This window comes from Hemibagrus wyckioides, linkage group LG01 (genome assembly GCF_019097595.1).
Source record: "Hemibagrus wyckioides isolate EC202008001 linkage group LG01, SWU_Hwy_1.0, whole genome shotgun sequence".
In the NCBI taxonomy this organism is placed as follows: Eukaryota; Metazoa; Chordata; class Actinopteri; order Siluriformes; family Bagridae; genus Hemibagrus; species Hemibagrus wyckioides.
The window spans coordinates 9555163-9579851 of record NC_080710.1 but is presented as its reverse complement, the minus strand read 5'-3'; the positions used below and the strand labels follow the sequence as shown (position 1 = coordinate 9579851).

Genomic DNA, 24689 nt, shown 5'->3' with positions numbered 1-24689 from the left:
TCGCGCAGCGGACGACTGATAAATGCGGTTCAGCCCCGCCCCTTTCCCCGCCTCTTCACCTACACGGTTTCGGAGCGTCACTTAATCTCTGCGCGAGACGCACGTGGGATGCGCTGACTGCTGTCCGCACCTGTGCAGATGCATACCGACTGCGTTAACTCAGACCCCAAAAGGCTTAATCCAGAAACCGCAAAGTTCTCCGATAACGTATGCATGAGTATAGTGGAACTCCAAAAGTATTGGCGCCCTGTATGCATATGAGTAATTAATTAATATTTTGAGGAACAAATGTTACTAAACTGAGCTTTTCCTTGGTGCTACTTCTTCCTCTGGGTACTCCGGTTTCCTCCCCCAGTCCATAAACCAGTGTTGTAGGCTGACTGGCATCTCTAAATTATTATTTTATGTTCAGAGTGTACCACACCTTGTTCCCCGAGTCCCTGGGATAGACTCCAGGTTCCCCATGACTGTGAGTAGAATAAACTCTACAGAAAATAGATGGATATGGATATATAGATGAACATATGATAATAGGTGTGTAGTTGTTAGAGCATTTAAAAGCAGAGATGCTTTCTGAAATGTGTGTAAGCAACTGAGAAAAACCAGTATCGTGTGTGCCTTTAGAAATCCTGCCATATAAGAAACATGGAGAGAGAACCTGGTTGTAGAAAACTAACTTATGCTTAGTCATAGACCTACTCATGAAGCTCATATAAGTAGTTGAAATATAATCAGAATACATGTGTACACTGCATACGTTTATTACAGTAGTAATATAACTGCTACATAAATTCTCCATAAGATAACTAGTAGTGCCGCAATGCCTGTATTAGCCAGGCATGCGTACCTGAAACACTAAAACATGACTAGAACAACCATGCGAATGTATTTCGGCCGAAAGCCACACCTGACATAAACTATGTAAGGCTCAGTAGCATGGAAACATGGGTGTGGAAAATCTTCACAATCAGTTGTACCTTAAATATGTGCGCTCCTTTCGAAACTCCAGGTTGCACAGCCATTATGTGGGAATGTGGTCCTGCTTCACACACCGTTGTCCCCATGTGATACTAATTGTCTCTCAGTATCTCCACAGAGTTAAATATTCTTAACTTACACTTTTGCTAGTATTTCAAATATTAAGCAATGCACAGGGTAAGATGTTTGGTGGATGATGTTTTGACCGCTGTGAGTTCGATTCTATAATAGATTCTTGAACCACTGATCCTTTCAGAGCCGAGTTATATTTAATACACTCTTTCTTTACTAGTTAACATGATCGTCACTCTGAAATACTTTTGCAAAACTCATCCCACAAATGTATTCTGCTCTAAGTATTAATAACGACGCATAACCATCAGCTAAATCCATTAATAGCACTAAACTATGAATTGTGACTAATGCAATTCAAATTAGTGGAAAAAAATAGCACTAGTGCATGTTACCAAAACAAAAGCAGATGCACAACAACTTTATTTTTTGTGTCATGTACTGCCACTCCTTTCACACACCTCCTGGCATCATTATATTTGACACTCTCCCACGTTTTAATCAAAGAGACTGGAATGAATGCTATTTGTAAATTGGCACGTGCTCAAAACAATCCAAACTCACTCCTGCATTTCAACATGCTGTGTTCTACTCGTGAAGTCAGGACACATTTTTCCCCGTTCTCTAGAAAACCCAACCTTATGATTTTGCAAAAACTGCATATGACAATTCTCCTACAGGAAATGGTTCAGAGGATAAGATCAATATGTTTTAAAAATGGAAAAAAAAATATATATTGAAATATATAAATGTCACTCATTGTAAATGTCACGCTGGCTTTTGCACTCACAGTGCATGAGCCAGACACTAATAAGTTGACTCATTTTTTATTTAATCTTTGTTGTAATGTTTAGTTTACTTAAGAAGCTATAAATGTAAAGGCAGCCCACAACTTGTGCAAAACTGCAGCCAGACTTACAAACACTAGTAAGTCTGAGAACACCTGCTTAAGTATTGCTGTCTGTTTTCTTTAGGATTTATACTTTAAAGCCTTAAACCTTAGACACGTGAGAACGGTTTGAAATGTCTGACAAGGTAAGACTCAAAGTGAATTTTTAAGATCAAATGCAAAAGAAAAATCTGTAATCTGTTCATGTTGTATTAGTTTTACAGCAACACATACTTATTTACGCAACAATATATCATTTTATTTACCTGCCCTATTAAAAAAATATGCATATATTGCATGTATTTTTTATTTACACATATATTTTAGATATATTTTAGAATTTCGACATCACATGAACAATACATAAAAGAATGATTCATGTGAGGAAATCAGATATAAACTAAGAAACGTTCTAAAATGTGATGATAAACACATGAATGAATAATATCTAAAACATATGCACTTCATGTGAAAAAAGGTGTGATTAGACTAGCTAGTAGAAAAACAAACAAACAAAAAAACATTTTGTCAGTTATGTGATTATCCACCGATGAAGATTCCTGTAAGGGTGTTACTTTGAAAAATACTTTGTGGCCTGGTTCTTTGTAATTCCTTGAGAGAGAGAGAGAGAGAGAGAGAGAGCGAGAGAGAGATCATTAATACACAGCTATTAGACTCAAATATGTTTCACACATAGGGTAAATTCTACCCCCAGATAGATAATATGGACAAACAGATATATTTTGGGACAGAAGGCAGATGTAGGTCCTGTGTCGAGCTGCAGCTCAGTGTGTGACGTCCTGCTATTATATGAGAAGAGACACTGACTCATCACTATATAGTAGAGTTCCTCTGAAACCCATCCTTTTACCTTCCTGCCTCAAACTGTGAGTTTTGCACCAGTCCACTAATGTACAATTAATGTACAGTTAATGTTTCCCTCTGCACTGCATTGGTCGTTTAATTGGTCGACATTTTATACTTTATACTATATTTTCCACACAGTTAATCGTGCTTATAATTCTTATATTTGTCTTTATATTTTTATGCTTATATTATATTGTTGTGCACCAATACACCAAGGCAAATTCCTTGTATATGTAAAACCCACAGTACTTGGCAATGAAGCTGATTCTGATTCATTCACCTTTAACACTCCTGCCCCACTGCTCCCTTTATTCCATGTCCTCCAGTGTCTTCTCTTTTGTGCATACAATATACACAGACCAGTCATAACATCATGACCACCTGCCGAATATCGTGTTGGTCTGTCTTTTGCTGCCAAAACAGCCCTGACCCGTCATGCACTGTGTATTCTGACACCTTTCTATCAGAACCAGCATTAACTTCTTCAGCAATTTGATCAACAGTAGCTCATCTGTTGGATCGGATCACACGGACCAGCCTTCACTCCCCACGTGCATCACTGAGCCTTGACCGCCCATGACCCTGTCGCCGGTTCACCACTGTTCCTTCCTTGGACCACTTTTGATAGATACTGACCACTGCAGACCGGGAACACCCCACAAGAGCTGCAGTTTTGGAGATGCTCTGATCCAGTGGTTTAGCCATCACAGTTTGGTCCTTGTCAAACTCGCTCAAATCCTTACCCTTACACTTACACCTTACACTTTTTCCCCCACTTGATTTAAATATGTAAATATGCAAGAGAGAGACAGAGAGAGAGAGAAAACCAAAGTCGGTTTCATGAAAACTCAAATAAAATCTTTATCATATGTTCGTTACTTTCGAAGAAATTAATACCTAAACACATCTCTGACAGCACTGGAATATACCACCTCAATGTTTTTCTTTTCCCTGGAAAACATTTTATCTCACTGTACACAGACAGCAGATATTTCCGCTGATCTTGTCAGTTTTTTTTTTCCCAGATCCCAGAGCTGTTGTGGCTTCAGTTCCCGATAAAATCCACAACACAACACACCTCCCTCTGTCACGCAACTGATAGCAAGCCAGGCAGGTATAAACACGCACACATAAACCTCTGTGCAGCAGCACATCTGGCAGATATCATGGTTCTTAGACATTTAAAACCTGTCTTTGCTTCAGGTTTTGGGAATATTAGTCATATAATCCAAAGAACAGTTACCGAGTGAGTTCATGTACACGCCAATGAAAGATTCGAAATGATGCAACACAAAATGAAACACATTAATGAAACATCACGGGGAACAAGCATGAAGTAATCACAGTTTACACGCATGACAGAAGCACACACCTAAATGCAAGCAGCTGAAATGTTCTCAGCATGAACACAGTGCAAGTCTAGGAAGCATATTTTGACAAGGAAGTATAATTCATCATTGTGCAATGTAGCTTTGAACACAATCTTTCAGTTCCAAGCCATAACAAAGCTTCAGGGCAAACTCAGCACTGCAGATAAAATCAACAAATATGATCGTATCTTTTCACTCTTTTTATAAAAATGCAGAGCTCATCTTCTGTTCATCCCTCTGAGAGAACCACTGACAGTTCTACATAGAAATCTACAGCAGATATTTCAACATAGAACCGAATTAGGGAGATTTTAAAAAGAAAAAGAAAATGGGTGTGACGATCAGTGTCCGCATTCTTTTCATCACAAGTGTACACCTGACCATCACACCCTTTTGCTGTTTTAATAACCTCCACTCTTCTGGGAAGGCTTCCCATGAGATGGTGAAGTGTGACTGTTGTCTAAAAGTGAGTGTTGGGATTTGTGATTAGATGAGAAGGGATGCAGTCAGCTGTTCAATTTGTCCCAAAGACACTGAGGTCAAGAAGCTTTACCTGTCATTTCAACCATATAAAGCTGGTGCAATATAGAGGGAAATTAAACAAAGTTTCTCCAGGACCAGGGTGCTACAAAAAACAAGCTAGAGCTACATAAATGATTCAGACCTAAGGACTAAAATTCAGTGGGGTTGAGGTCAGGGTTCTGTGCAGGACACTCAAGTTTTTCTTCATCAAACCAGCAAACCATGTCATCATGAAGCTCACTGGAACAGGTTAACAGGTTTTTGAGTCTCTCAGTTCCAGTAAAGGAAACTGTAATGCTACAGCATATAATAACATTTTCTACAATTGTGTGCTTCAAAACAGTTTAATGTCAGTGTAAGGGTCAGGTGTCCACATACACTAGGCCTCATAGCGTACATAAAAATAATACTGGCTAGACAATTTGAGGCTTATCTCACAGGCTAGAGTGCAAAACAAAACCACTGTCATTCCACACTGTGGTCATCTTCTCTATATTAATTATTAACATGGCTGTTAAACTCCACAGCTTTAGAAAAGAGAATTCCGTGTCAGGTTTATATAAACTCCAATGTACTGTTACACAGACAGACTACTAATCTACACTTTGTGCATTTGAAAATGATGGGATGACTAAAACCAGCTCTTTTTTTTTTTTGTCTTAGTCAGGATCACTCAATAAAATGTTAACAGACAGACAGTCTGGCTGATGACACACACACACACACACACACACACTCACATTATAGACGAGACCTGACGTCAAAAAGTTCAAGGTGTTGACTTGGCTTCCAAACTCCTCAGATGTGTGGATCTGTGGAATGTGCTGGACAAACTGATCCATGGAAGCCTCACCTCACAACTCACAGGATTTAAAGGATCTGTTGCTAACACACCTTAGAGTTCATGCCTCAACGGATCCAAGCTGTTTTGGCAGCACAATTTGGACCTACCTCATCATGCAGGTGGTTTTAATGTTATGTCTAATGGGTGAATGTTTTAATTTGGGCACTTTTTAATTGTGTTCCTCTTTTTTTTTTTACACAGTAAGAATAAGTGTTTGATTTTGTAGTAACTCTCTGAATCTTTTTAAATTCATAATCTACATAAGTACTTTTGTAGTATAAACTAATCAGGCATAACATTATGACCACCTGCCTAATATCGTCTTGGTCCCACTTTTGCTGCCAAAACAGCCCTGACCCATCGAGGCATGGGCTCCACTAGATCCCGGAAGATGTGCTGTGGTATCTGGCACAAAGATGTTAGCAGCAGATCCTTTAAGTCCTGCGAGGTGGGGCCTCCATGGGCCAACTTACAGGGCTTAAAGTATACCTTTGATAAATACTGACCACTGCAGACAAGGAACAGCCCACAAGAGCTGCAGTTTTGGAGATGCTCTGATCCAGTGGTCTAGCCATCACAATCTGGCCCTTGTCAAACTCGCTCAAATCCTTACGCTTGTCCATTTTTCCTGCTTCTAACACATCAACTTTGAGGACAAAATGTTCACTTGCTGCCTAATATATCCCACCCACTAACATGAGGAGGAGATCATCAGTGTTACTCACGTCATCTGTCAGTGCTCATAATAGCTGATCTGTGTGTATGTCGGAGTCAAAGTAAAAAAACATGCACAGGTGCTTATGGTTTATTTATTTTTCATAAAAATATCTGTAAAAATACAAAGTCATAGATTTAATGGACATTTTAAAAGCATCGGGCTGTACCATTATGTGCTTCCGCAACAAGACTGTACATAGAGAGGTCAAGCATCTCGTTCACATTAAATCATAAAACGCTTTTACTTGATTTCATCACTGATTGGTCAAGTGGAATAATATACTATTTCTACAAAAATACATAATTATACATACACACAAATTTGTTCTTTGATGCAGTGCTCTAAATAGATCTAATAAGTGATTACATTTATACAAAGAAACATTGGCTGGAATGCTTAGGTCAAGTTTTGTACAATGGTATGTGGAATCCACTCGTACCACTCAACATTTTAGACGTTCACAACACACTCGCAAACTAAAAGACACGGACAATGAACCACGTGACAGGACACTGATCAAAAATAGCTTCGCTGCTCGTGCTTAGTTTCATGAGCAAGTTAGATGTTGTGAAACCATGTCAGTTTTTAATGCTACACTGCTCTTTTTAACAACAAAATGTGTGTATTTGTTGTTTGGTTTCCTTTTACACATTATTATTCCAGTACTTTGTACCATTACTGTTTGTTATTCTTCTCTTTCAGTAAATGAGTGAACTGAGCATTAATAGTATCTCTTCATCAAAAATAATCATCAGTGCATTAGCAGAGGAAACATTCAGCACACTCAGGCTCTTTGTGTATTATTCTTCCATTTAGATTTCCTGAAATCTATTGGGGTTTACAGAGCTCAGATAAATCACTGCGAACAACAGTTTGTATCTGTAACTGGGAATAGTGGGATATCTAGAACCTTAACTTTTACATTTTCTCACCCTGCACTACCTAAGGTGGCTCCAAATGATTTTTCACCCTACTGTGTATGTATATTCATATAAGATGAACCAAGAATAAAGCACATTTCACTTGCCTCAGTTGGAGCTGAAGGCACAGTATAGTTCTGCAGATTTCTAAATAAGAGCTACAACTTCTTGTGTGTGAAAGTAACTAATCTAATCTGATCGCCCCTACATAATTTCATGTTGCCATGAGTTTCAGCTGCTGATAAGTTAGAAAATCTTGTTTACAAACAAACAAACAAAAAAAAAACCCCTGTCTTAAATGATTCAACATGCAAGTAAATGTGTGTGTGCGTTTTTATACTATTGAATCTGAAATGGTCAAAAGTTTTACTGCAGCCTTTTGTTATTGGCTGTCTCTCTAAGTGGAGTGTAAATTTGGACATTTGATGTAACCCCAATCGACATCACTGAATATTGCAGCAGAATTAAACAAGTGTAGAGATGACTACATTCTTGTTACTAAATATAAAATGTTTCTGAAAGGACACTTAGCTGCAGGAATAATATAATCGAATATTATTACGTTATAAATCACATTTTTCCAAGGTAATCTATAAGTAATATGTCAAAAATCCTGGTAGAAAACAGGTGTAGTCCCGCGCATATAGTTTAATATCGATTTTAACCAACCAGCTAACTGATCGTGAATAGCTAAAGTTCCCAAGTGATTTTAAAATTGTATCATGATTAAAAAATATATATATATTTTAAAAAACCCTAAATTTGTTTAAGATTCAAAGAATATTTGATGATTTATGCAAATTCGCATCAAAACACGTGTGGCCAAGCACTGATATTAAAGATATGGAATAATTGGCATCTCAAAAGATAGCTGCGCTTCCCTTGTGAATTTTCTTAACTAAAAGTGAGTGATCAATTTCGCAGCTAAATTAGAGTTATGCTAAACACAGCTAGTCACATCACTAGTACTATAGTAGATGTGGAATACAGGTAAGTGCAAACTACACAACACTCTGAACTAATAACGTTTGACATTTAGCTCTTCGTCTTTGTGCAGTATATGTGTTTGTCCACCTCTTCATAAGGCTTGTTCAATTAGTTTAAATTTTATTCTGTCTTCTAGTATTTACAACAGAGCCTTTACAAAGCCCTAATCCCACCTGTGTAAAGTGTCTCTCATTTTCTGATGTCACTCGTTACTTGAAAGCTCATTTCACCCAAATCATCCAAGAGTGACCTTCTCCTCTAACTGTCCCCTAGCAGGAGCTGGTCTGTAGATTGCTCTCTGTGAGGATGGAGGTGATGGTGGACGAGTCAAACAGGCTTTCGTCGTCATCATCTGAGCTGAGACCTGGAGAGGCCACGGAGATAAGTCGGGCTTGCTGGATCTTCCTCCTGAGGATTTGGCATGAACACATCAGCTAAGATATTTTTGCATTTATATACAGGGGGAAAAGCAGGCAAAGCACAAGTGTTATGATCAACACTGAAAAAGTACGGTGGCCGAGAAGTGCAAACACAATAACAAATCCAAAAACACCAGGGCAAACAGAAAAGGTAGGTATAGTTTGCGAATGGAATTCTTAGCGCTGATTGGACGAGACATCTGTCACTCAAGATATACAAGAAGTAGGAAATTGTGTATCTAACCTTTTATTTCTTGTACATGTGTGAGGTTCTGTGTTTACTTTAAATCATTAGTAGTATATAGTGCAACTTTTAAATCTTTTAAAGAATATAAACATATATTTATATTCAAGAAAATGGAATTCATTCAACACTACTTTGAGGAAGGACGTTCATATGGCATGATTTTGGATATACTGATAGCGTATAATGGTGTAAAGATTAATTTGCGATCTCTAAACGCACATCTGAAGAACGCAGGTATGTTTTGAAGACAAAACTATTCCAGATTAAAGGATGTAAGGAATGCTATAAGAGCAGAGCTGTGTTCATACACACACAAATCCACTTTCTACTACTGTAGTCAACTGTACTTCCCATATATCTTCAGTCCAATCGGCAGTGCGAATGCTGTTAGCAAACTATATCTACCTTTTCTGGTTTGTCTGAGTTGTCATAGCGTTTTTCGATTTGTTATATTTTGTTTATGGATTTGTTATTTTGTTTTCTGATTTATTTTGTTTTTGGATTTGTTATTTTGTTTTCTGATTTATTTTGTTTTTGGATTTGTTATTTTGTTTTTCTGATTTATTTTGTTTTTGGGTTTGTTATTTTGTTTTTCTGATTTGTTATTGTGTATTTGGATTTGTTATTTTGTTTTCTGATTTATTTTGTTTTTGGATTTGTTATTTTGTTTTTCTGATTTATTTTGTTTTTGTATTTGTTATTTTGTTTTCTGATTTATTTTGTTTTTGGATTTGTTATTTTGTTTTTCTGATTTATTTTGTTTTTGGATTTGTTATTTTGTTTTTCTGATTTATTTTGTTTTTGGATTTGTTATTTTGTTTTCTGATTTATTTTGTTTTTGGGTTTGTTATTTTGTTTTTCTGATTTGTTATTGTGTATTTGGATTTGTTATTTTGTTTTCTGATTTATTTTGTTTTTGGATTTGTTATTTTGTTTTTCTGATTTATTTTGTTTTTGGATTTGTTATTTTGTTTTTCTGATTTATTTTGTTTTTGGATTTGTTATTTTGTTTTCTGATTTATTTTGTTTTTGGATTTGTTATTTTGTTTTTCTGATTTATTTTGTTTTTGGATTTGTTATTTTGTTTTTCTGATTTGTTATTGTGTATTTGGATTTGTTATTTTGTTTTCTGATTTATTTTGTTTTTGGATTTGTTATTTTGTTTTTGGATTTATTATTTTGTTTTCTGATTTATTTTGTTTTTGGATTTGTTATTTTGTTTTTCTGATTTGTTATTGTGTATTTGGATTTATTATTTTGTTTTCTGATTTATTTTGTTTTTGGATTTGTTATTTTGTTTTCTGATTTATTATTTTGTTTTCTGATTTATTTTGTTTTTGGATTTGTTATTTTGTTTTTCTGATTTGTTATTGTGTATTTGGATTTATTATTTTGTTTTCTGATTTATTTTGTTTTTGGATTTGTTATTTTGTTTTCTGATTTATTTTGTTTTTGGATTTGTTATTTTGTTTTTCTGATTTGTTATTGTGTATTTGGATTTGTTATTTTGTTTTTCTGATTTGTTATTGTGTATTTGGATTTGTTATTTTGTTTTCTGATTTATTTTGTTTTTGGATTTGTTATTTTGTTTTTCTGATTTGTTATTGTGTATTTGGATTTATTATTTTGTTTTCTGATTTATTTTGTTTTTGGATTTGTTATTTTGTTTTTCTGATTTGTTATTGTGTATTTGGATTTATTATTTTGTTTTCTGATTTATTTTGTTTTTGGATTTGTTATTTTGTTTTTCTGATTTGTTATTGTGTATTTGGATTTATTATTTTGTTTTCTGATTTATTTTGTTTTTGGATTTGTTATTTTGTTTTTCTGATTTGTTATTGTGTATTTGGATTTATTATTTTGTTTTCTGATTTATTTTGTTTTTGGATTTGTTATTTTGTTTTTCTGATTTGTTATTGTGTATTTGGATTTGTTATTTTGTTTTCTGATTTATTTTGTTTTTGGATTTGTCATTTTGTTTTCTGATTTATTGTGTATTTGGATTTGTTATTTTGTTTTCTGATTTATTTTGTTTTTGGATTTGTTATTTTGTTTTTCTGATTTGTTATTGTATATTTGGATTTATTATTTTGTTTTTGGATTTATTTTGTTTTTGGATTTGTTATTTTGTTTTTCTGATTTGTTATTGTGTATTTGGATTTGTTATTTTGTTTTCTGATTTATTTTGTTTTTGGATTTGTTATTTTGTTTTCTGATTTGTTATTGTGTATTTGGATTTATTATTTTGTTTTTGGATTTATTTTGTTTACTGACTTATTTTGTTTTACACTTCTCGGCTACCGTAAAAAAAAAAAAGTCTCGCTACAGCAAGCAGCACACCCGATCTCAGGGCGAACACTGCCCTCTTCAGGTATAAATATGTATTACATGCGTCAGCGCTATTATTATTATTATTGCCCATATTACTGCAATGGTAGAAAAATCATTATAGTTGCGGCTGTATTTACCCCTACTGGTATGAAAACCCTAAATTATCTCTTTTTGAAAGAGCCATGCTGAGAACAGATTCATTTCAGCTTGCTAGTGAAGACCTGCATCCTTTTGATAAATTTGAGATCATCTGAGTTTAGTGTTCAATTTTGCCCCTAGTACTGGAACAGAGGCTAGCTCTTTTTTTTTAAATCTATCACTAAGATTTTAATTTACTATAAAACACATTTTATAAAGATGTTAAATTCATTTGGAGGGCTGGATTACAACCGTTATCAGGCTGTAGGTATGATGTGTAGGTATGAAATTTAATTGGGGCACTTTCTTTTCATTTCTTTTTCTTTCTTTTCTGTGTGATTGCAAAGCCAGGATTGAAAAACAAAAATAATCATACTTTTGTTTGTTGTATTTTCTGTTAAATATGTGCAGTAGTTAAAGGAAACTGGATCAAACAGACCAAAAAACAAGAAGCATTGTGTAAAGAGAATGTGAGAAAGGAAACAGGGTGGAGATGTAGGCTTTACTTTAGAAATATGGTGCAATTGTGTTCAAACTTGCTCCAACAAACCCCAAGAGCTCAATTCAAAAGGTTTAACTACATCTATAGATTTTTACACATTTATGGCCATCTCTATAGGAAAACAAGTGTGTGTAGGTCAGCAGTTGCAATTGATATAATAGCTGTTTTCCTATATCCACCAGTGTTCTTTTATAGGAGCAGATTGCCTTTCTAGAAGACGTCTATAAGAGTGTTAATGGAGGGGAAAAAAAAAAAAAACCACTGATAATTTCCTTCTACTGGTTATTAGTTCAGTTCAAACAGCAAAATCGTTTGGATTCTAACAGTCTGTTTGCACAATTTAACACAAAATGTGAATTTTCTTCTTTTAGCACATGAATAGTAAATCAAAGAAATCCCCAAATTTTAAGTTACTTAATGATGAAACTCACTTGAGTTCATTCTCCAGTGCTGTGACTCGAGTCTGTAGCGCGTCTTTTTGCTCCATTTGTTCCTCCATGTCCCTTACTGCTTTCCTCCGCAATCCCTCCAGCCGCTCTATCTCTTCCTCTCCTTCATCCACCTGCCTCTTCAATGCCTTCACACGCAGAGACAACTACACAGAAATCTCTCATAAGCATGGATCCGGCAATGACACTTGGAAAATGTGTACTACATAGAATAAGTGCCCTCTTGTGTGTGTGTGTGCGTGTGTGTGTGTGTGTGCGTGTGAGACCTGGTCTCTCTGCTCAGTGATCTGCTGTCTGTCCTCGTCCAGAGTCATGGACATCTCTTTCAGCTTCCTCTCCAGACGGCGTTGTGAGGACAGTGCTGCATTTTTATCACTGCAAAATACACCAAAGGACATAATTTTTAAGAGATTATGTGCTTAAATTCTCTGAAATCACAAGATTTATTTTTATTACTGAGATGGCATTCTTTATGTGTAGTAAAACAATCACACACTCCATTCTTGGATATAAATACTGCTACACATACTTCATCCAAGAAACATGAACCCACACACTGCATCTTTCACATCTACAGCTCATGCTGTGTCACAAGGCAGTGGAACACTCACTGAAGAACCTTCATTTTTTCATGTTCATGAACTCACAGACACCCATGAGTGGTTTAGTTTCTGTGAGTGACAGGGAGAGTAATGAAATCTCTCCCACCCAGAGAGCATGGCCAATTATGGTCACCAGAATCCCAGCCATAGATGGCTATGCCCATAGAACAAACACCTTTTTGTTGCACCACATTCATAATTACCACAGCGCAGGATGGCAGTGCACAGGCTGACAGGCTTTCCTACCCACCTATAGATCTGGCTGTGGATCTAAAAGTTATATTGCAAGTTTTTTCTGTACCTTTCTTCATTACGTAGCCGTTCCTCCATATCCTGTAGTTTGCTCTCTAGCTGAGAAACATTAGTGGAACTACGGGACTGACCCTCCATTTCTTTTATACGGGATTTATAGTCCTTTAGCTATGGGAAAACAGAGAGAAAGTGACGTAAGTCAGGAAGAAAAAACATGAAGCGAGATCATCTTGATCTAACATTTAATATCATAACCAAGCCAACATATTCTAATTTCATTCTAGGAAACATGGAAGAAACCTGACTGATCAGTGCGCAGAAGACTTGAAATGGAAAATCCCTAAGTTACCTGTCTCTCCAGGGCATTTTTGTCCAGCTCTAGGTCTTGTTTGGATGATCTTTCCTGCATTAGCTCTGAACGCAGCTGCTCAATCTACACACAAACACAAACATGCACAGCTGTATTGTGGAGAGCAACATCAAGGCACTTGCTCTCAGGGTAGACTGACGTCAGTGGAGCGCTCACCTGGTCTCGGCTCCTGGTTACTCGATCTGTTATGAGCTCCACGGTGCTCTTTTCCTCATCCAGCTCCAGCTCTAAGCGCTTTATTTTTTCCTACATACACAAAGAAATGAAATGTGAACCGAAGTATCAAAGCATACTTTATTTAAAAGCTTTTTGTTAGGGTTTGAAAAATAGGAATCATGATTTTTTTATTAGTATAAGAAGTATTGCTCATGATTTATTTGAGAAATATGTCATGGTACATTATATAGTATATTTAACTCTTTACATTACTATACCACTTATATTGTGATAGCAAAATCTTCATAGCAGATGTCTGCAAATGACTATTTGTTTAGAATTTTGTAATGCAGCCTAAATCCTGAGCACAAATAACTAATACTTGGTTAAAAAAAAAAAACTTTAATCAGATTAGTATGTCCTCTAGCAATATTAACAGCTAGTTGAATATATATTTTTTCTGTTCTTCTACCAAGAGCTACTGAATCAACTTCTGAGAGATAAACACACTACACATAATGTCTCATTGGTGAGACTGTGTGTCCAGCTATATCTCACTCGCCACATTTATTTGTATCTGTTTATGAATTAGGAATTTAATATCGAGGACACAAAACAGTGAACAATTGTTGAAGACAAATTTGCTCCTTTACTCTACCAGCATGTGTGAAGTCATGTGGTAAAATGTCTATGATTATTGGTCACAGCAAATAAGGAGAAATAGGAGCTAACAGTTTAACTGTCATTTATTTGAGTGCAAATACTGTTCCTGTATCCTATTCCAAATGGGATTCCATCACTTGCCTCCATGCTGCGGATGTCACGAGAGCGGTCGTTGAATGTATTGCGTTGACTCTCCAGCTCTCCCTCCAGGTGTTTGATGCGGTTGATCAACATCTCTCTGTCCAGAACAGCATTATCCTTTTCCTCATAGTTTGACTGCAGCTCTTTCTTCAGACGCGACAACTGGAAAATACATCAAAAAGGTTCCAGTGAAGCTGCATGTCTTCGGATCAACTAAATCGCCTTTGTGCCAAATTAGGAGAAAGACAGGATGCCTTAATCAAAGGGGAAATGTCTAGGTAGCAACAAAATGAAGGCAGATATTGTGAAAATATTAGTTGATATCACTTGACTAATCATCTCAACCCTCATGTTCATGCAGTGGATATCTGCTTTATTTTTAGATTATAAAAACAATTATTATATCATTTATTATATAAACTATATAAAAACTATATAAAATAATATAAATTATTATATAAACAATATAACTGGAAAATCAATTTATTTAAAAATATTTCATTAACTGCATTAATTAGTAATTAACATGAATGAGACATTCACTGATGGAAACTCTCACTGAACATGAGAAGTTGTCCTTAATGCTTTTGATACACATTAGTAAAAACATCTGAATATATATATATATATATATATATATATATATATATATATATATATATATATATATATATATATATATATATATATATATATATATATCTATCTATCTGACACCCAGTGTGTTGACACTGAGCACAGCTTTACAAAATAGTGAGTAATTTAACTCTGGGAGGAATATGTACTATGTACACAATATATACATTGTACATGTGGGTACCTGGAGTGAATAAAGACATGCTGATTCTATGAACAATTGACAGTTTTAAAGGAAAGGGAAAAAAAAAAAAAAGATTCTTGCTTGCCCTTGCTCACCTCCTCCTTGAGAGAACGCACAGTGATCTGGGTTTTTTCCAGCTCACTGATTTTCTCCTTGTTGATCTTCTGCAGGTCCTGCTGCTCCTTCTTCCACTTTTCTTTCTGCTCATCGAACTGAGCCTGTAACAGCCGCGTAGACACGTTCGAATCAGCAGCCAACCGCTCGATCTGACAGACAGAAAAACAGACCTGTCGTTACCATAAGCCACAAAAAAAACACATATCAAAAGTAAGACATATATTTCACTTGGTCCTCATCATCCCCATACCTACCTCTTTGTTGAGTTTATCCATTGACTTTTCAAGCTGCGTCTTTTGTTCATCCAGCTGTGTGTTTTCCTTGCGGAAAGCGTCCCTCTCCCTGTCTCGCTCCTCCAGTGCTCGGGACAGTTCGTCTCTTTCCTGGCTCAATTTGGTGGTGCTGCGTTTGGTCTCTTCCAGCTGCTGCCTCAGCTTCCTGTTCTCCAACTGCAGCTCCTGCTCTGCTTCTATATTCTGCGAAGCTTGTTCCTGCATTGTGGACTGGACATGGAGAGATGTTGCTCATACATGTGTGCATGCGCGTTTGGCAATTCTTTGTAGTTTGTAGCTTTTCTGGGAATCATCTTATTCACTCACCTCCAGACGTGCAAGTTTGTCTTTGAGGCGCAAGTTAGCCTCCTCCAGTGCCTCTCGTTCATTTGAGACCGTGCTCATTTCTGTATGGAACAAAGTGAATCTATCCCTTTCTTTCTGTAGATCCTCCTCAGCCAAAACCAATTGACTTCGCAGACGCTCCGCCTCTCCGCGCACTACACGCATTTCCCCACGCACAGACTCCACCACTGCAGGATCAGCAAGCTAGCAGAGAGGTGGGGCAACAGTGAGGCCATTATAAAGCCATAATGAACATCGCATGGGGCGATTTAGGATTTAATCATATACCTGTTTGGTTTTTGCATGAACTTTAGCCAACTCCTCCTTATCTTTTCGTGACTGGTCCTTCAGCCTGTCGATCTCATATTTTTGCTCAGCATCCAGTTCTTGATTAGTCCTTTTCAGAGAAATAATTTCCATAGTCTTCTTGTCGAGGTCCTGTTTAAGTTTCTCGATCTCTGCTTCGGCTTGCTTCAGTGATGCACGGCTACGCTCCAGCTCCTGTGAGAGGTTTCAAAAAGGTTAGGGATTTAATTGCGTAAAACATGCCATACTGCTAAATATTTTAATCACATTGCCTTGTCTCTTAATCCAAACAAAAGCACTCTCTCTTAGTACCTGTTTGTGGGTTTCACTCTGTTTGACCTCAGGGATCTGCTGTTTCATGGTGCCCAGTTTCTCCTGCAGCTCTTTTAGCTCCTCTTCAAACTCTTCTTTATCTAAACGAGCCTGGAGAAGCCTGGTATATCATACACATGCAAAACATTAACACGCAGCAGAACATCCAGCTTAATTCCTACACTTTTTAACATGTTGATTTTTAATGCCTCATCATTACTGAGTATTATTTAATGAAGTACTTTTTTTTATTTGTAAGGTTTAATTACAAACTTTTCCATTTGGTAAGATGTAGGTTTCTGCAGTGAAAATCATCTATATAGTCAAACTTATCTAGTTTTTCCTATTAAAGATAACAATAATCCAAATATAAATTTATTAAAAATAATTTAAAACATTTTAAGCTTTACATTGACTTATTGTAAAAGCAGATTTTTGTTTCTTTCTGCAAATAAATGCTTAAAATTGGCCAAAATAATTAATAATAAATACATAATAAAATAATATTATAAAAATAATATTTATTTGCCAAAAAATAGGACAATTTCAAGCTAGAATTTAGTTTTAAAAAATTACTTAATAAACTTATAGTAATATAAATTGGATAAACTAGATAAATATGACTATACGCAAAATATTTTTTCACCTGAAAATTTTCTTTGCAATACTTTTGGATAATATTTCTCAAAATGAGAAAGTCCAAATGGCAATCCCCAAAACTAATCTTGTAACATTCTGGCCACTACTGCAAACCCTTACATAATATATTTTCTAAAAAAGCTCTCACTCTTGTTTGGTGTTGCGGAGTTCATCTCTGTTGCTCTGGAACTGCTGTCTCCAGTGGTTGCCTTCCTCTTTGCTCTCTTCCAGCTGTTGCTGTAGGGAGCGCACTGTAGAGTTCACTCGCTGGCGGTCTGCTTCTATGCTTGCCTGAGACTGGAAAATAAAACGAAAACAGTTGATTTAGTAATACATAATCTCAGTCTTTAAATCCGCTCTAATGCCAATTTTACAGCTCATATTTACTGTACAAGCAAAGAGATAGAATTAATTTATTGTTTGAGTTACAGAAGAAGTCTACAGGTCTGCACAACTTATTGCATTTGTGCGTGTGTACCTGTGAAACCTGTGCCATGCTGGTTCTTAGTTTCTCCATGTCTTGGCTGTATTGTTGCCGAAGAGTTTCCATCTCTCGGTCATGGGTGGACACCTCATCCTTCAGGGCACCTTTCAGTGCCGTCAGCTCCCGCTCTCTCTGTCTCAGAAGGTCCTCCTGTCTCTGATGCAGCACTACCATTTCAGCCAGTTCACTGCGCAGGCCCAGCAACTCCTACACACCATTTCAACATGATTAAATTACCCTCCATTCTGTTTTATCTGTACAGTGCTCCATATATAGTTCAAGCATGTGATTTATATATACCGTATACTCTTAGATAATGTCACCAAGGGACACAATTGGTCTAAATAACCACCCAAGTGTGCATGTGTATATTTCCGCCATTGTGACTACATGACGCATTAGATCGTATGTATATTTTGCAAGCTAAATGGTAGCCTAGAGCATACTCTATATTGCCAAAAGATTTGAGACACCCCTCCATATCATTGACTTCAGGTGTTGTTTTTCAGGGGTTGGGCTTGGCCCCTTAGTTCCAGTAAAAGGAACTCTTAATGCTTCAGCATACCAAGACATTTTGGACAATTTCATGCTTCCAACTTTGTGGGAACAGTTTGAGGAAGACTCCTTCCTGTTCCAACATGACTGTACACCAGTGAACAAAGCAAGGTCCATAAAGACATGGATGAGAGAGTTTGGTGTGGAGGAACTTGACTGGTCCTGACCTCAACGCGACAGAACATCTTTGGGATGAATTAGAGCGGAGACTGCAAGTCAGGCCTTCTCATCCAACATCAGTGCCTGACCTCACAAATGCGCTTCTAGAGGAATGGTCAAAAACACACTCCTAAACCTTGTGGAAAGCCTTCCCAGAATAGTTGAAGGGTGGGCCAACTCTATATAAAATTGCATGTTGCAAGTGCATGTTAAGGCAGACATCACAGTTTCAACCTGGCTCAACTCTAAGTCATCCCAAAGGTGTTCTATCAGGTTGAGGTCAGGACTGTTCCCACGAAGTTGGGAGAATGAAATTGTCCAAAATGTCTTGGTATACTGAAGCATTAAGAGTTCCTTTCACTGGAACTAAGGGGCCAAGCCAAACACCTGAAGAACAACACCTGAATGCAATGATTTGGAGGGGTGTCCCAAAATGTTTGGCAATATAGTGTATGTTATACTAATAAAAACACCCCAAAAAATAACAAACCAAGTAGTAGCTCATGGTACATGTTACATAGATAAATAGATATACTTTATTAATCCCATGAGGGAAATTCTTGTGTTAAGAGTCTGTAAGCATGGCTGTCTCATGTTTTTTTTCCCTACAGCTAACATTTTTTATGAAAATTAGGTCATCTAAAGTCTATCCTGTAATCTGAGGTCAAAATGAATTGGTCACTGCTTGTGGCTTTCCCCACTGTGCATTATTAATTTTGGCACATTGGTATTGTGTTCGAGTTTCATTCAGCAGCAAAATATAAATACAGTTTTATACAGAAAAATACAGAAAATAGGTTTAAATTTATATTTAAAAAGTTGTAGTTGACATTTTTTTTTTTAAAGTTTTCCTTGTTCTGTTTTAGCTGGGGTTTTTTTCAACGTAATTATTTCAGACAGTAAAAGCATAGATGTACTTCTTGCATCACGTCGGTGTCTGCTCTGTTGCCGGTCTCTCTCCTCAGCTCCTCCTGCAGCCCCATCAGCTGGTCATCTAACTGTCTTACACGGGACTCTGCATTCTCTCTCTCCATACGCAGCTGAATCATCCTGAGACACAGACAGACACAACAAACACACTGTTACTGATGTGCTACACAGACACTATAATCATGGCACATGTGGTGAAAGCCCGTCTGCACATGTACGTCAGCAGTGGATCTTACTCAGAATGTATCTGATCTAACTCAGTCTTCTTCCTGCTCAGCTGTTCCTGCAGATTAATATTTTCATCCAGACTCTCTTCCAGCTGGGCCTTAAGTGCAAGGTCTGATTTGTTCATCTACAAACACAGTAAGAGTACATGTCAAAATAAAACGCCACCATGGTCTGAGGCATTCTAATATACTTCACAGACATAAATATGTTCGCACATACAAGCTGGTATGAGAAGACCCTGAAATCAAGTGAAGAATGTGAGCACATATTCTGTTCATCCAAGATTTTGTGATATTGCAATGCAGAAATGAACGTAAAATCAAACAAACGGCATCATTTTCAGAGAAGATCTTGTCATAGACGCTATATGTGTGACATCACAACAAACATCCGGCAACAGCCCTCTTCGATTACCGTGTGCCAAACATGAATACATAGAAAGAAAATAGATTTGTTTCTTCACACAAATAGATAGATTGAATAGAAGAATCTATTTAAAAAAAGAAGAATCCTGTGCTTCTAATATCACTAATTCAAGTCATTTTTCCACAAAAAAAAAAAAGCAGAAAAAACTCTTGCACCAGTAATTTTTGGGGGAAAAATCCCAGCAGCATAATTGGCTGCAACAATCACAAAAAAACTCAGCAAAATCCTGGAGAGACTGAATATTCTATTTAAGGGACATGATTTTTTCAGGCAGGAGGCAGGTGCTGTAACAGTATACCGTATAGTAAGTGAATATACTGAGCTTCCATGTGCTCTATAATCTGTGCAGCATCAATATAGTGAGAGAATTCAGTCATGGCCTAATCGCCTCCCGGGGAAGAAAAAAGAAAAAAAAAAAAAAGGCAAAATATTAAATGGTCTTAACAACAAATCATAGCTCAGAAAATCAGGCACAAATTAAACAGATAAAGTAATTTAGCATGGGATTTTCCCTTGAAATGTCTTGAGAGTTAACTCTTAACTTTTTACAGAAATAACATTTTTGTCTAATCTTTACAATCTTTGTAAAATCCCAGAATACATATGTTAGTATGAATATTGCATCAAACATTTTAATCATCATAATTTTACCTTTTTATACAAGATGATTATATAATTGGAATTTCCCTCTTTTTCCCCCCATAAAAAAGTTCATTGCAGCAAAAGTAAACAAGCAAATGGTGACAAGAGATCTGAGGAGTGCACGTGTTTAATTCTTTCTCACTCTCTCCTTTTTTCTTTTTTGACCAAAGCTTAATATTTTGCCACTTGGGGTTTGGGCCAATTTTTTGGAATTTAAAAAAGGGTATACAAATCTCAGAAATTACCCAGAAAACAATACACAACAAAGTATTAATGACAGATTTGCCTAAAATGATTTAGAAAAAAAAAAAGCATACAGCCTTGGAACTATATGCAAAATAAGTTGGTCAGTTCGACTGGAATGTCTGATGATGTTTTTAGTTAAATGATATAGGCAGGATGACCAGAGGATACAGCAAATGTATCCATGTGCTGGATGCAGTATCCAAGCTGATCCATCCGGGACGCGTCACCTCTCTGAATCACTGTGTAATTACAGTGTACTAAGAAGGCCACTGATTTATTGTGGCACAGCCAATTACTCCACTACACAGCTGATTTACTTTAGACTCATCTATTAAAATGCCACAGTGAGTAGATACACTGTGTAACTGTCAGTGAGGATAAACCGTCCGTTTAACAGGATAGTGTTAAGAAAGACCAAAAAAAAACCCCTCTGTGATGTTCCAAATGAGTGGACACACAGATACGAGTTATCAAGGGCAGTGTGTGTTTTGAAGTGGCTATGTGCCAAGCTGCACTCACTCTAAACAGGGCTCAGCTGTCTGATCTGCAGCCAATTCATTCTAGCACAGGGAGAGATGCCAACTCTCAGACAGCCATTACTGTAATGCCCATTTCAACACTGCTGGTTTTGGAGTCGTGTTCTGTGCCAACTTGGCCACAGAGGAGGCTGGAGAGAAAATGGTCCAAGTCATAAATCAGCTCTCACCCTTCAGGTCACTCAGGAGGTGCACGGAATCTAAATACCCAGTTAACTGTTTGAGACTCCAGCATTTGAAGCATTACACCATTACAGTTTTTACTCTGAATTTTAATTTTGCATTGTGCTTTGCTCTTGCCTGGAGAATTCATTGTTTTGTAAAATTGCAATGCAAATATCTGTACTGACAAACTGACAAGATGTTCATCTGTACAATGTGGAAACAATGACCTTTTTGAAATTGGAATTTTAATCAACACCTAAGCTGATACAGTATTGATCTGATGTGTATTAAATATTATATTACACTTCTTCACAGATGCTCCAAATGTTATGCCTTTTGCATAGGAACCCTGCATTTTAATATTGGAGAATACTGCTATGAATAAAATAAAGCAGTCTAATAAAAATGGCAGATAAACATGTGAATCTATTGAATGACTGACCGCTCCATAAATGTGTTTTAAACTCTTCCAACAACATGTAGGCCTGTCCTCATTCCCATTATCTCACATTACTGTCTTTCCGGTAGATTTCCACAAATTAGAAGATCCCCGTCATGATAAAGGGATCATTTTGAGGACATAAATGTGAAATAAAATGTATAAAAAAGAAGAGCAGAACTTTTCTTTGATTTTTTTGAGGGGTAAAATGATGATCATTAAAAAGATTCTTTTACTGTATAACCTTACATCCATGCACAGATTCAGACTAAACCTTAAGTAAGTGATTTTTGATGTAAGATTGTTAGCACTGGACACTTAACGAAGAAATATCTGCGCTAAACTGTATTTTTTAAGAGAACCGTTGAAAATATGTGCAATAAAAGTCCACTCAAAATATCCATAACGGCAAATGTAAAGTAAAAAGAAAACTATTTTTTTTATTGAAATATTTTTAGATTTGTTTACCTATTTCTATTGCCATGCATAAAAATAAATAACTACTTATTGTTGCTCTTCAGAGTTTTTATCCACATGAGATATTTTTGGTGTAAAAAGTTAAATTGCAATATTAAATGTGAGAGAAGGCTTATTAAACCACCATGGACATGCATTCAGAACCTAGATCATAAACAATAATACAGATCTCTTGTGCAACATATATTACTGTAAATCGGTCTGCATTCTCTGGAGGTAATGTAAATGTAAAGGAAGAAAAATTGCCTTTGTCTTTTTATACTGCATAACATTATACCGTGTGCTGATAACATTTATATAGGTCTTGTCACACAATGAGGAAAAGAATAAAAGCATAGTTGCCATTTTGTGCTCCCACACACAGAGATTAAGTGCAGAAGCCAAAGGTACTCTACTTCCAGTCACTTGTTTTGGGTTAAAGTTACAGGGTGTAAAGTGAAGCCTGTGCTATACCTTGAGCCCCTGGATCTTATTGCAGATGAGTCGGACTCTGCGTTTGATTACAGCGTCGCTGTCGTTGCTCCTAAAGGCAACAGAAAAGTTCAATTTACATTTTGTTTATAAATTCTAAACGCAAACTATTCAATGGCACAACTAAAAAATAAAAACATTCAAGAACCTGAATAAATGCTGCAAATTTCACTTTTGGCATGCATTTGCTTCATAGATAGACATGAGGGATTTTAACATGTACGATTTCTCATGATGTAATTTTATAAATGCTGCAGGTTTACCCCTGTCGTAGAACACTGTAGATTATCTGCTGGATCTGATCCTCCTCGCTGTTGAACTCTGACCCTGAGCTCTGACTTTGATCTATCAAAAGATCAGGAGTCACCTGAAAGCAGAAATCAGAGACTGCGAATGTTACATGAGATTCAGTAGCATGCACACACACTTAGAGGAACAATAAGTTCATTATAACAACTGGTGATGCATCATACAAATCCTCACACTACATTCATTTCTATTGTCAATTCAGGTTCGACATACTGCTTAATCTTTCATAAATCAATCTAATGCCAAAAACATCACCACCTTAAATCTTAATCTGTATTTGTATATAACCGAAAGACCATATTTAAACCCCCACCGCGCAGACATATTAATTCGTCCCAAAACAAGCTGCGCAAATCCTTCTTGAACTCATCATCCAACCTGTTACTCTCACCCTGCAATTTGAGTACTGGGTCTGTCAGCAGACACCCCTGCAGTAAGCCAAGTCACATTTACTGGAGAACACAGGGCCAGTCTGCTGGATCAGCTTTCTGTGACCTGCTACAGTTACGTTCCAGCTACTTGCGAACGAGAGTGAAATGCAATGGACCGTTTCTATTGCGTGCGAGAGATTTCAATAAGAATGCAGTTTACTTAAGCCAGGCATTGTGCTCGGAGTGGGACCAATCCAGATTTTAAAATCCTGATGCGAGTGACAAGTATTTAGAGCACAGATATGAGTACTTCAGAAAACAGATACAAGTATTTCTCATATACAGAATATGCAGAGCCCAGATACAAGGGGAACAAACAAACCTTCATTATCAATGTTTGGAGCTTAAAATTTTCACTAAATCATTTCAAGAAAAAGACTCAGGCACAGATGTATTTAAAATAAACTGGGATAAGGAAATTTGTACATGTCTAGGGTGCAGTCCTTAAAAATAATACGTAGGATGTGTGAACATGAGGCTTATTGCTTAACTCAGAATGGAGTAAGGGTAATAATTCTAAAAAAGCAAAACATTTTAGCAGCAGGTCTGTTGCTTAATGGTGATTTCCTGAATCTAATTTATCTGCTTTGGCTACGCGAATGTAAATAGTAACTATTCGTGGGAGAAGGCTCTCTTTCTCAAATGTTTCCTTTCCTGTTAAAAACATTCTGATAAACAGTTGTTCATGGTCAGCTCGGCTACCTGGCACTGAGTGAAACCTCTGAGCTATGGAGGCCAGAGAAGGGAGCTGGAATGCAGCTCTTTGTATTTGCACCTCCCACTTGAAATGTGTAAGTGAATGATTGCAGTTTTATTCCTTTGTGTTTAAGTTTGTAGTAGTTTGTTTGTTTAAGCTTGTCGAAATGCCAAACATGCACCTTATAAGCTTATAAGCACACTATCACGTTCAATATGCAACCCTACTCGTAATTTGGAATAAAGT

The 24689-nt window shown here is 36.6% G+C and overlaps 1 protein-coding gene across 2 annotated transcripts in view; it reads right to left on the bottom strand.

Moving 5' to 3' along the window:
* Positions 1–6337: 6337 nt before the first annotated feature.
* LOC131352630 (cingulin) overlaps positions 6338–24689 on the bottom strand; it is a 32408-nt gene continuing 14056 nt past the window's right edge. For both annotated transcript variants that reach the window (XM_058388890.1, XM_058388897.1), the window contains exons 4-21: positions 23270–23373; positions 22989–23058; positions 19613–19728; positions 19364–19496; positions 17727–17939; positions 17397–17545; positions 16610–16730; positions 16280–16492; positions 15974–16195; positions 15629–15877; positions 15353–15523; positions 14438–14599; positions 13634–13723; positions 13457–13540; positions 13157–13275; positions 12520–12628; positions 12236–12399; positions 6338–8575 (exon numbers count right to left, since the gene is read on the bottom strand). In XM_058388890.1, coding sequence (XP_058244873.1) covers positions 8437–8575; positions 12236–12399; positions 12520–12628; positions 13157–13275; positions 13457–13540; positions 13634–13723; positions 14438–14599; positions 15353–15523; positions 15629–15877; positions 15974–16195; positions 16280–16492; positions 16610–16730; positions 17397–17545; positions 17727–17939; positions 19364–19496; positions 19613–19728; positions 22989–23058; positions 23270–23373 — 2628 coding nt within the window. In that variant the 3' untranslated portion in view covers positions 6338–8436. The remainder of the gene's footprint in view (positions 8576–12235; positions 12400–12519; positions 12629–13156; positions 13276–13456; positions 13541–13633; positions 13724–14437; positions 14600–15352; positions 15524–15628; positions 15878–15973; positions 16196–16279; positions 16493–16609; positions 16731–17396; positions 17546–17726; positions 17940–19363; positions 19497–19612; positions 19729–22988; positions 23059–23269; positions 23374–24689) is intronic.